This window comes from Diabrotica virgifera, chromosome 7, assembly GCF_917563875.1.
Source record: "Diabrotica virgifera virgifera chromosome 7, PGI_DIABVI_V3a".
NCBI classification, from domain to species: domain Eukaryota; kingdom Metazoa; phylum Arthropoda; class Insecta; order Coleoptera; family Chrysomelidae; genus Diabrotica; species Diabrotica virgifera.
The window spans coordinates 102,206,571-102,220,353 of record NC_065449.1 but is presented as its reverse complement, the minus strand read 5'-3'; the positions used below and the strand labels follow the sequence as shown (position 1 = coordinate 102,220,353).

At 34.9% G+C, this 13,783-nt stretch overlaps 1 protein-coding gene across 4 annotated transcripts in view; it reads left to right on the top strand.

The window, feature by feature from the left end:
• LOC126887888 (uncharacterized) overlaps nucleotides 1-13,783 on the top strand; it is a 168,895-nt gene that overhangs the window by 101,506 nt on the left and 53,606 nt on the right. For all 4 annotated transcript variants that reach the window (XM_050655783.1, XM_050655781.1, XM_050655784.1 and 1 more), the window contains one exon: nucleotides 6,394-6,704. In XM_050655783.1, the coding sequence (XP_050511740.1) occupies nucleotides 6,394-6,704 (311 nt within the window). The remainder of the gene's footprint in view (nucleotides 1-6,393; nucleotides 6,705-13,783) is intronic.

The window sequence follows — 13,783 nt, the reverse complement described above, 5'->3', positions numbered from 1 at the left end:
AAGATTTCTTCCGATCCAGTACCATGGGCAGTTTTAGATCCATCAGTGAACCATATTAAGTCCCTATTATGGGAAATTTTGTTCTCTAGATGGTATAATTGTGTTAATCTTCTCAGTAAAGATTAGTTCTGGAGTCATCATATCTGAGTTCATCATTCAATTCGGTTTTTCAATTCAGTTTATTGATGTCAATATACAAAGTATTTACATAAGTCAAAGTCTGTTAAAATGCATAATTGAAATACATTGGCAAGCTAACACTTAATAAGTAAAATCTATAAAATTTTATCACCTAGTCTAAATACTTAACACAAAGTTAGAATATTAGCATAAAAACACAAGAGCACACAGAACATTTAAGAGAGCTGTAGGACTATCACAACAGGGTAGCCCCGAGATATTCCTCCTGAGAATAGTAAGCACCCACCAAAAGAATTTCTTTGATTTTTATTTTGTATGTATCTAAGGGCAGTTCTCGAATTATTAGGGGTAATTTATTAAAGAAGTGTATAACCAGACATGATGGGCCATCTCTGCACCTCTCCAACCTACGAAACTTTGGGTCAAGGTTCCCTCTAAAGCGTGTGTTAATATTATGAATCTGTTCATGAGTCTGGAATTTATGCATATTGCATTTTACATATATAAGATTATCATATATATACTGGCAAGGTAATGTTAATATTTTCCAATCTATAAAAACTTGTCTGCAATCGGCTCTATATGGCAAGCCTGCGACAATGCGAATGGCCCTTCTCTGCAGTCTGAATACATCCTTCGCTCCTGCACTATGGCCCCATGCGAGAATAGCATAGGAGATATGTGAGTGACACAAAGAAAAATATGCCTGCTTTAGTATGGAAGCGGAAACACAGGATGAAAGTCCACGAAGCAAAAATGTATTTGATGATAGCTTTGCCACTAAAGAGGTGGTATGAGCATCCCATATCAGGCCAGGGTCCAGCAAGACACCAAGAAATTTAGCACAGGATGCATTGTCCAGTTCATCAGGAATATTTCTAGTTGAAAAAAGTAAGGACTGTGTTTTGGTTGTATTGAGAAACAGCCTATTAGAATGGAACCATTGTTCTGCCTCCGACACTGAACCCCACGAACTCCCCACTGCTGTTACCAAATCCTTACTGCAGGATGAGATTGTTGTGTCATCTGCAAAGAGAGTGAAATGCGCAGTTTGACATGAAAGTGGTAAATCATTGATGTATATCAAGAATAATAAGGGACCCAACACAGAGCCCTGAGGAACTCCTATGCGCAAGCATCCTCTCTCCGATTCAACACCTGCAAATCTCACCCTCTGGCAGCGGTCCGTCAAATAATTTTTTATCAATGATATACTGGAGATTGAGAAGTTATATTTACTCAATTTAGCAGTAAGAATTTCGTGGGACACACAATCGAAGGCTTTACTTAGGTCGCAAAAGTTGGAAGACACATAGTTACCTTGTTCAAAAGCATCTTGGATGTATGTTACAAGATTCAAAATACCCTGAACAGTCTTCAAACCCTTTCTGAAGCCAAATTGAGATTCAACGAAGAGCCCGTTAGACTCAAAGAAACTTGCTATTTTTCCAGCAAGACATTTTTCAAATATCTTCGAGAATATAGGTAACAGAGAGATAGGTCTGTAATTAGACATTTGATCTGTCTCTCCCTTTTTAAAAACCGGAATGACCACCGCAGTTTTTAAAACTTCAGGAAAAACCCCCTCAGCTATACATAAGTTTATGAGCTTGGTCAGAGGACATATTATTAGATCTTTTATCCCTTTGATTAAGCTGACAGTTAAATTAAATGGGTCCTTACTCTTTTTATTTTTGAGCCTCATTAAAAGAGACTGGGTGGAATTCAAACATATGTTCAGCATAAGGTGGTGCATAGTTGAGTGGGTCATTGTGGGGTGCAGGAGTACGGCTATGCAGCTCGGAGGCAATGTTTAAAAAATAATGATTAAATTGATCAGGTGTTATATTAGAATTAGTTTCAGTTTTTGTGATGCCTCTATACTCATTAATGATATTCCACATTGTTTTAATCGGGTTATGAGAGTTTGAAATTAGTTGGTCATTGGTAGCTTTCTTTGCTGCTTTTATTGCCTTCCGATATTCATTTTTAATATTTTTTATGTATTCCTGTAGGTAATTTGGTGCATCAAGCTGTTTATTAAGTTCTATAAAAAATTGAATATTATCACGCATTGTTCTCAAGCTATCATTAAACCAACTCACCACACCCGCCTGACCCTTTCTTTTAGAGTACGACTTTTCCGGGAAACAGGTCAAGAATGCATTGGAAATGATGTGAACAAAATAGGAAAACTTATTATTCGCATTCATATTAGTGTCATTAATAAAGTCCCATGAAATGTCCTCTATCATAGAGAAGAACAAGCATCTTCCTCTCTCAGTGATGGGTCTAAAAAACACTTTTTGAGGATCAGAAAATTGTTCTCCTCCCATTAAGGTAAATTCCAGGTATATACCTCTATGGTCAGATATACCAGGATCAACAACTTGTAGCTGAAGGTCCTGTGGATCCAAATTGGAAAAAACATTATCGAGACAGTTTTTCTGTCTGGTGGCTTCGAAATTATTTTGATGAAAACCGAAACTATGCATTAGGTTACATAATTCTGTACAGTGAGGAGAATCTGTATTAAAATGAATATTAAAATCCCCAAGAATCAAGATTTTCTTAGTAGGGTTAAGTGATTGTAAAGCTCCCTCCAGTACTTCAATAAAAACGTTAAAAGAAAACATTAATAAATAAAACCTTAAAACTAAATTTTGAATAAAATGTCTTATTATAATTTATATTATTTTTGTCTTGCGCAGGACTTACACTTTCCAGTGGTGAGTCTCCATAAACCCCATTCAAAGCTATTTTGGTAGAGTGGGGCGCTGCAGGTTTATAAAATGGTTTATTAGAGCACCATTTGGCCAAAGATCATCATCCATGAAGGTGACCTTGTGATTTGAAGGGACGCCCACCTTAAAAGAACTACAGTGGTTGTCGTTTTTGGTTCGTAGTTTATAACATTGAATTCCATTGGTAATTTTTAATTGTTCTAAATACTCCCTGACATCCTTGGCTTCAGTCTTTGGATCGAGACCGGATATAAATATCCACTCCAATGGACATGAAATTGCGACTTTTAGAGTGCAGTCATTACTTCTGCCCAGTTTAGGAGCGGGCCTAGTATCCTTACGTGGATTCCTCAAGTTTAGTCCCAGTAGTGTTTGTGTGGCTATTCAATACATAATTCGGCCTCTACTAAGTATTGTTTGCTTTGAGCCTCAGGATGGTCATAAAGGCTATCCCCGAAATATATAATTCCAGCGGAGAGAGACCTGTGATTGGCTCTAATGAAGCCGTTCTTGTACTGTTCAAGGCTCCTGTTATATTTAGAAGCGCTTGTCTTTGTAGGGTGGTGAGAGTGGTCACACAAGATTGCAAAGCCGTCTTTCTCCACCAGAGTGCTGATCCATAAGTGTCTGTCGGTCGTATCACTGATGTTTATAACCAACAGATTATCTTTAGTTGCAATTCTCATGTGTTACCTACAACTCATCTGCAATTGCAGAAGACTCGCCTAGCTCTATTGATTATATTGTTAATATGAGTATTCCAGTTAAGTGTTCCAATTCAGGGTTACCCGTAGATACTTAACCTCATTGGTTCTTTCCAGTGCCGCGCCAGCACGTGTTAGCGCCTGTGTGCAAAACATTTAATGGCGCCCAAAAATTCGCATTTTTTTGTTAAATCATCTAGTTAATTTAAATAATGGGAATAAAAATGAACAATTATTTATTGTAACCAAACAAAAATAACTGAAAATTCTCATACATGCAACAAGAAAATAAACTAAGTTAAAAATAATTAAGTAAAAATAAATATTTGGCGAACGACATAAAAAACTGAAGATACAGGTAAACATGAAAATAAATATCTATTTCAGAAAAAAATCACTTTTCGCGCCTTCATATATATAATATAGCTCAACAGGCCTTAAAGGCCCATGGCTTGGAATTTCTCCACGGTTTTTCTCCATTTTCTCCTGTCCATGGCCGCAGTTCTCCAATTTGCTATCCCGATTGTTTCCAGGTCTTTCTTACATGCTTCTAGCCACTTTTTCCTGGGTCGTCCTCTTCTCCTCTTTCCTTCCCCTCTCAGCAGCGAGTCCTTTGCCCACCTTCCATCAGCCATTCTCGCAAGATGACCTAACCAACTTAGTCTCTTTGTTCTGACCATCTGGCTTATTTCTGGTTTCCGCCTTCAGTTCGGAAAATATTTTTATAACATGGTGAATATCATCTAATATTAAGGACTCTATAGAGATGATAGGTAAATTTGTCAACCGCCCTTGACCCATGGTCAATCTTAAATAATGTTTTATAAGTTTCAGTTTACAAAGAGATCGTTCATCAGTGCCAACAGATATGGGCAGAATGCGAAGAGCTTTTGTTAAATTTGGGTAAACTTAAGTTAATTCAAGGATTATTCCAGTTATCAATAGAAGTGTTATTCCAGAGATGCAGAGACGTCAATTGCGACATATACGCATGTCTGGTTGATTACGAGATAGCGTTTGATCGAGTACAGCACGCCAAAATAACATAAATACTAAAAGAAGCAAGAATTAACAACCAAAATCTGAAAATAATTAGAAACATTTACTGGAATGAGACTGCAAACCTCAGAGTTGAAGGTGAACACACCCAATACGTAAACATCATGCTTGAAGTGAGGCAAGGCTGTATTTTGTATCCTCTTATTTTTAATCTCTATTCTAAAAGAATATTTATCGAAGCTTTGAACGAAACTGAAAAAGGAATTCTACTAAACAGAAGCAGAAGATATGTGCAGAAAATTGGAAGCTTTGGGATGTGGTTGTACCATATATTTCTTAAAATCCCTTGGACTGACCGGGTCACAAATAAGGAGGGCCTCAGAAAAATGGAGAAGAACCGAGAGGTACTACTGACCACCATCAAATCTCAAAATTAGAATACTTTGTACACATTATGCAAAATGAATCCAGATATATGACCTCCAACAAGCCATCGTGCAAGGAAAAAAATATTTGGAAATCAAGGTCCAGAAAGAAGGAAAACATCCTGGTTAAAAACCTCAGAACCTGGTTCAACACGACATCTGTGCAGCTTTGCCGCGCTGCAGCTAGGATAAATATTGCCATGATGATCGCCAACATTCATCACGGATAGGCACATCAAGAAGAAGAAACAGTTAATTCCTTTAAAAGTATATATTTTAAAATTTTACAAACATCATTATTTAATTCTTTTAACAAAGGCTGCGGCTGTATAATTCATATAATGTTTCAAACAAATCGTCTCCCTCTATATCTAGATCCTAGATGATCATTAAATCTTAGTTTTTTTCAAATTTCTACGCAAAAGTTGTAATTGTACTGTCGTTCAAATTATATACTACAAATTTGAAAGAATTAATATGATTTTCCAATATGAAAATCTTTCATTTACTGATATTAATGCTCGAGAACACAATAAAATAAATGAACTTTGTATGACATTTTATGTTCATTGTTTTTGATTGAAAAATTTGGCTAACGAAGTTAACTTTCATCAGAACTTTATACCATAGGTATGTAGACTGAGCAACTGAGCATATGAATGTAAATGTTGATATTTTATCTATAAAGCATAATAAATTTCTGACAAATTTTTGTATAATGGCTTTAAAGCATCAATTCTACTGGACCAGCGTGTAAGTAAATGCTTTAATGCCAGACTTGCAAAGTGTTCTTTTATGATATCCCGTTTTGGTAGAAGCTGAAAAAAATGGGTGTTATTTTGACCCACCTAAAATTTTTGTGAAAATTTTAGTGGCGCCTCTTAATTGCTGGCGCCTGTGTGCGCCGCACACATTGCACACGTGGACGGCTCTGAGTGCATCTCCAAATAATTTCAGCTCACTCATTTCAGTAAGCTTCCTCTCACTTGTAAAGTCTACCAGTGTATAACTATTGCTGTTAATTTATTTATGGTATTCAGAAGCAACTGTTGTGAGACAAGCGAAAAATCAATACTGGTAAACCTTTTCCAAAAGGATCGAAAACGATCTACAGAAACAGATGTGGAGGTGGATCAGATCACAAAGAAAAGAAATTAATGAACTCGTTGACATGAAACAAATACCTAAGAATAAATGGATGGATTATATCATTAAACTGTCCAAGACACCCAGCTTTGCTCTCCAGAAACCAGAACAAACTTTGTTAAAACATGTTGTTATATTGTTAAATAATACATGTATGTATTAATAGTTTTAGGTTAAAACTTTATTTTTTTAAACTGTATTAACTCAATAATATTTTATTTATTTTCTTTACAGGTACAAAGAATTAAAGTTGCAAGGTGTTGACGTTAGCAAATATGATTTTAAACCAGAATGGATACAATTTTGGAATAAACGCATGGTAGAATTACACAGCGACGAAGTGAGAAAAAGAAAAGATGCTTTGAGGAATCGTTTAGGCCTTCCCGCCATTACTTTTAAAATTGAAGCTGAAGCAGCAGTTAATACTGTACCCGAAATTGCTAAACCACTTCCGATGGCAGCTCAACCAGATCAAGATGATGAAATTATTCTTATTGAGGATAAAAAAGATTATTCAAAAGACAAAAATTCTGTGGGACAAAAAGGTACCTACTCATTACAATTTCTGCTGTTAAGGTATTTACATTACTTTGCCTCTTCCCATTTTCAAGTATTTGTCGCTCAAATATAATTATAATATGTGGAATTTTTCTTTCTCCCCTATTTGCCTCATGTGTTCTTCTTTTAGATAGAACACATAAATGTACAAATTGTACTATTTTAAGCCGTATTTTCTGTTACCCACTTGATTTGATGTGAATTAACCATATTAAATGAAAATAAGTTTACTTCCAAGTTTCAATTGTTATTTCGGAAATTGTTCAAAGTAAAATAAAAGTTATATATTAACCAGAATTTGAAACATCGAAATAAGTATATTTTCAATTAAAATAGTGGTTATTTCCTATTAAATATAATAGAAAACAGAAATGGCATAAAATACTATTTGAGAATAATTTTCCGTGACTAAAAATAGAGTCTGATCAACCCAGTATTAACGTGTCTAACAAGACAAAAGCATTATAATATATAAATTAAATTAAACGTATTAGCTCTAAATGTATCATAAGATACATTTAATTGTACAAATTAATAAGTAGAAATCTGTACTAGATTAGTATGAACTGATTGACATAGATGTCTCTCACTCAGAAGTAATTCTGCCACTATTTTGCCATTTATAAAATCTGAGTACATGAGTAATAGATATCTAACCTAGAGCTGTTGAAGAAAGTGCCGGTATTTTACAGCAAATTTTGTGTCTTGTGCATTTATTTTTGGTAAGTATTAAGAACATTGCTTATAGTTTACGTTAAAGAAATAAATCTTTTCGATTATTTGAAATTTACTGGAAAAATCACTACTCTGGTCTTGCACCGCAAATATTAGTGCACGGGGCAAGTTTTTCAGAACCTGCTAAATTTGTTAGATGACCTGCCTCAAAAAAGCAGAAAAATTCTATGCGGTGATTTTAACATTAATTATGCTGCTGCTAGTGCTACCCAAGTGTCCCTGGCAAACATATTTGAATCGTATGGTCTCTCAATGCACGTTAATTCTCCTACAAGGATTACAAAAACTACATCTACCATAATCGATTATATTGTCTCAGATTTCTCACCCCTTGATGTCTGCTCTACAGTTATTAATGCGGGACTGTCTGATCATGAAGCAGTGTATACGAAGTTTAACATCTTCAGCAAACCCTCCTCAAAAACCCGACGTTTAGGTAGGATTTTTTCCGCCCAGAATTTTCGTAAATTCCAAAATTTATGCTTAACTTCTGAGTGGCGATTTCCTTCTATGGACGTGGACTATAATTTCAGTGTTTCTCTAGATAAGCTTCTCCACATCTTCAATAAGGCATTTCCTTTAATTCCTATTAAGCCAAAACATCGAAAACCTTGGGTTACGAAAGGTATTCGCATATCAGCTAAGAATATGCGTTCACTACTATACATCAAGAAATTTACTACCAATGTTGCTGTCACTGAATATATCTTGAAGTACAGGACAACATATCTAAAACTTGTCAGGTCAGCTAAAAAAGCCTATTATCAAAATCGTCTGGGAAGCTCTAAAAGTGTTGCAAAAGAAACTTGGTCTATAATAAACGATCTTCGAAATAAAACTCGCACAGCTCAATCATTTTCCCTTCCAAATCCTGAAAGTCTAAACGACTACTTCGTTAATGTGAGTAAAAATATATCATCAACAATTTTGCCGCAACAAGATCCCATTTCCTATCTTCCTAATTCAAAAAAGGTCTCGAATTCATTTTTTTTACGACCAGTCTATAACTCTGAACTGATCCAAACAATCAATAGTATCAAAAGCAAATCATCCTGTAGTACTGATGAACTATCTATAAAAATTTTCTCTAATCTCACAGAAAATGTGTTGGAAATCCTCCTCTCACTAATTAATGATTCCTTCGAAAAAGGTAAATTTCCAGAGTGTCTAAAGACAGCCATTATTATTCCTCTTCATAAGGGTGGCGAAAAATCTGATGCCTGCAACTATAGACCTATTGCCTTACTACCGGTGCTCTCCAAAATTATTGAGAGACTCATTAAAACTCGACTTATGTCATTTATCGTTGATAACAACATTTTATCACAAAATCAGTTCGGCTTTTTAACAAATAAATGTACCACTGATGCCATGTTTTCTGTACTACATGAGGTTTACCAAGCACTAAACAATAATCTTTATACTGCCACTGTTTTCTGCGACTATGCCAAAGCTTTTGATTGTGTAAATCACGACATCTTGATTACAAAACTAAATTTCTATGGAATTCGTGGTATTTCTTTGAATTGGTTCCAATCCTACTTGAATAATAGGAAACAACTAGTTAGAGCAAATGATACTGACTCTAGTCTCAAAAACATTGTATGTGGAGTACCACAAGGTTCAGTATTGGGTCCTCTACTGTTCCTTATCTTTATAAATGACATCACTAATTTAAAAATTAATGGGAAAATTTTTCTTTTTGCTGATGATACCAGTATCACTTGGAGCAACTCAACTATTGCATCTCTTCATGAAACTATAACTTCGTATCTACTGACGATAAAGACCTGGTCTGACTCTAATTTACTCTCCTTTAACGTAAATAAAACAGTAGCATTATCCTATAAAGGAGCTCTTCAACCTTTGCCTCTTAATAACAGCCAGATCAGTACCGTTGATTCTGTAAAATTTCTTGGTATTTTTTTAGACAGCAACCTCAAATGGTCCCTTCATATCGATTCGTTAAGTAAGAAACTCGCCTCAGCTTGCTATGCAATAAGATCTGTCTCAAGGGAACTCAATTTAGCATCTTCTAAAATAACATATTTTTCGTTGTTCGAGTCTCATCTTCGATATGGTCTTCCTTTTTGGGGTTCTAATACAGCTGCTCAATTTGATGTCATTTTTAGATTGCAAAAAAGGGCAATAAGATATCTGTTTGGCCTCAGAAGATCTACACATTGCAGAAGCTACTTCAGAGATCACGAAATTTTAACACTTCCATCTTTATATATTCTAGAAACGGTTTGTTTAATTCGTAAACACCTTCATGTCTTTCCATCAAGGCCCAATCATCTTTACTCCACCAGAAATTCAATCTTTGATATTTATTTACCGATTCCATCCACTGAGTTAGTAAAGAAATCTATATTATATTCCGCAAAGAAACTGTACAATCATCTTCCGTTACAACTTAAATCTGCATCATCTTTCCCTAAGTTCCGTAAAATGACAAAAGCCTATTTATCCAAAAGACCATATTATTCAATAGGGCTTTTCATTCACAGTCATTTGTTTCGAGCTTCTGTCATGTGTCACATAATATTAATATATCTACGTCATACGTTATTGGCATATACCAATGATACAAACCAAAGACGTATGATGTAGATATATTAATATTATGTGACACATGACAGAAGCTCGAAACAAATGACAATCGATGAAAAGCCCTATTGAAGAATTTCTCAATGAATAACTAAGAAACTTGGGTTTCATACGCAGTAGCATAAATTTGTCAGTTCCTTATGTTGTACCTATTTTATTTTATTTGTTGTATGTTCAATTTGCAATTTATATAAATTTTGCAATAAATTGTTTTTGTCTTGGCTTTTATATCTTATACTGTACATTATTGACGATTTATCTAATTTTAGTAAATTGTAGTTGTTATTTGTTATTTATATTATGTTTTTCTTTTGACTGTATGTAAGCTTTGTCCATAAAATTGTAAAAAATTTCAGTGGCAATAAAGCATATTTCTATTCTATTCTATAAGTTCGGAGCATGTAGCGGGGTAAGACCGGACTTGTGCTTTTTCCAGTCAATTTTAAAGATTTTTTTGTACCTTTTATGATATCTTGCTAGATATTATATTAGAAAAACGAACCGAAGAGCGTAATCAGCAGAAGAAATTAAAGGAGCATTGATAAATATTCGGACAGGCGCATAAATGCCATGCAAAAAACCATTCTTTATATTTAAATGTATAACTTTTAAACTAAGCAACTTATTTTAATCTGGCAAAAAGCATTTCATAAATGACGGATTAGTAATTCCGATTTTGTCCCATAAGATATGAAGATAAATTTTATTGAGTTTTAAATAGCTGTTTACGAGTTCGGAATAGTTACTGTTTTTTCTAATTTTTTATAAAAGTTCTAATTTCCAATGTAAATTGGTGTTTTTGTCAATGCGAATTATAGCGTAGTAATGTTACTTCACGTCGATACCAAGAAAATGTTAAATATTTGAAATATAATATACAAAAATATTATTAAAGTCAAACTTACCGGTCCGAACTTACCCCACTCCACCTTATAAAAAAATTAGTGGTTTTAGTGCACACTATTTTTAAAATAGGCTATTAGATAGGACTTCAATACACGTCAAACTTTTCCTACAGTTTGCCGGCAAAATTTTATTTTTTTAATGCTTCTGTCGGAGTTAAGGTCCGATTCCGACATCAACGGCAGGCGACAGACGGCAGTTGCAGTTGCCGCCGTGACAGACGTCACTACTTTGCACTATTAATTTGTATGAGACCGATTCCGACATCTAACTGCAACTGCTGTCCGGAAAAATGTCAGTTGCTAATAATTATACAAATTAATAGTGCAAGGTAAATACGTATGTCATGGTATAACTATAACTGCCGTCTGCAGTTGCCGCCTGCCGTCGATATCGGAATCGTACCTTAACATTACAATCTGTTCACTGATAGAACAATGAGTAACTTAATTTTAACCTAATCTAACTACATTTTTCTAAGCTAAAGTCTTACTCAGCAGTATTTCTTTAGCTTATATTAGCATATGGCCTATTTACACTGCAATTAACGTGTACACTACCGCACAATGCGCACTACACTAGCTCATATGCTTTAGTTCTTTTGAGTCGTCTGGTCTGGTTCTTGTTGTCAAGTAGCTGGGGGCCTCAACATCCACGTGACGATGGAACCTATCTTCGTAGTTCCGTGCAAGTTTAGAGATAGTCTGTCTAACGGTGTCGATTCCCAGATTATTGTTGATGACACTGTTTCTAATGTACCAGGGGACATCTATGATGTTCCTTAGTACCTTGTTTTGGAAGCGTTGAAATATTTGTACATTACTTTCGCTGGCACAACCCCATAGTTGTATGCCATAACTCCAAACAGGCTTGAGGATTTGATTGTAGAGTAGCAACCAATACATTTATCTTATTCCACGCTCTTGTCTTTTCTTTTTAATGTGTGCTTTTCACCGGAGTCTTGCATCAAGAGTGATACCCAGATATTTGACAGTATTCTCATATGGAATCTGGATATCATTTATTCTGATTGGTATGTATTGTATTCTTTTATTGATAAAATCAATATGTATGGATTTGGTTTCATTCAACTTGATTCTCCATGCTTTAGTCCATTTATCTATCTGACCTATGGAGTTTTGAAGGTTATGTACTGCTTCTTGATGATTATTTCCAACTGAGATAATTGCTGTGTCATCTGCAAAATTAGCAATAGTATCTTGATGTAGTTGAAGGATATCTCTGGTGCATAAAATGTACAGAACTGGTCCAAGGACACTTCCTTGTGGAACACCAGCTCTAATCTGTCTCAAATCAGAGTATGCTTCTTCCTGCTTTACTCTAATAATCTAAAGCATCTGTCTGGTGTGTATGATTCTAAAAGTTGAGCGTACTGTTCTGGAAGGTGATAGCGCAGTTTATGTATTAATCCTTTGTGCCACACCTTGCATTGGGCCACATTCAGCAAGACAGTGGTGCAAACTTTATTTTCTTCCAGTGCCATTTCTATGATGTCAGTGATCCTATGCACTTGATCAACAGTAGAATGGCTCTCTCCAAAACCAAATTGGTGTGATGGGATTAGTTGTCTCTCTTCAATTATTGGCCTTAGCCTTTTTAGGAGCATTTTTTCGTAGATTTTTGCTATCGCAGGGATGAGTGATATTGGTCTGTTCGATGTTACTTCGTGAGGTTATTTGCCAGGTTTAGTTATCATTATCAGCTCTGCCACTTTCCACAACTTCGGAACATATTTGTCTATATGAAGAGTTGAAAAGGTGGGTCAGTTTTATGATAGTTTTCTTCGGCAGCTGCTTTAAAATCTCACCAGTAATAAGATCGAAGCCAGGCGCTTTTTTCGGATTCAAATTGTGCTTTATTTCTGCCTCTAGTTCATTAGGAGTAACAGGGTTGATTTTGTGTGTTTTCATAATTTAATTCAATTTGTTCTTGAAGTTCTTCTCCATCATGTGGTTTGAATGTATTTTCTAAATAATGATCTGCAAATATTGTAGCTTTTTGTTCATTGCTACGAGCCCAGATGCCATTGCTATTCCTAATAGGAGGATTTTGTATAATTAGTCTTTTAAATCGTTTAGCTGTTTTCCACAGAGAGTAATCTGCCGTTTTATCAGCGCTTAGTTCACTAAGGTACTCTCCTATGGATTCTTGTTGAATGCGTTTGATTTCTCGCTTTATTTTTTGTGTGGCATTATTTAAAATAGTTTTATCTGCAGGATTTCTAGTCATGTACCAGTTTCGTCGTAGTTTCCTCTTTTCGGCTATCATATCCCTTATTTCTTTAGGATAATTGTTGCCTTTAGTTCTTTGAATAATACACTAAGCATCAAAATTAACGCACCACCTTAAAAATGGGACATTTTTGATGGCTCGTATTTCCTAAGCCTGTTATCCGATTTTAGTGATTTTTTTTAGTATATTATAGATTTATTTTAAGTAAAAATGATAGTGTTTTTTCCTCAAAGTTTGGAATACCTGGAATACGAGATGTATCTAAAATGTTTATACCCGTAGGCACGCCAATGGTGAATATAAAATTCTTAATTGTATGTCAAAAAATGCCCAATAACTACCCCTTAAAACCTACCAAATTTCATTTGCATGTCTCAATCAGTTTTAGAGCAATAAATAAATCGTCAGTTTGTAAGAAAAAATTCAACATCCCGTATCTCGGAAACAAAGCATTTGCGGACATGTTTATAAGCAAACGGTCATTATTTTTCATCCAGAATTAAATTTTTTGCACTTATTTAGAAACACCCTGTATTGATGAATAACATTGCTAGTTGTTAAAGTA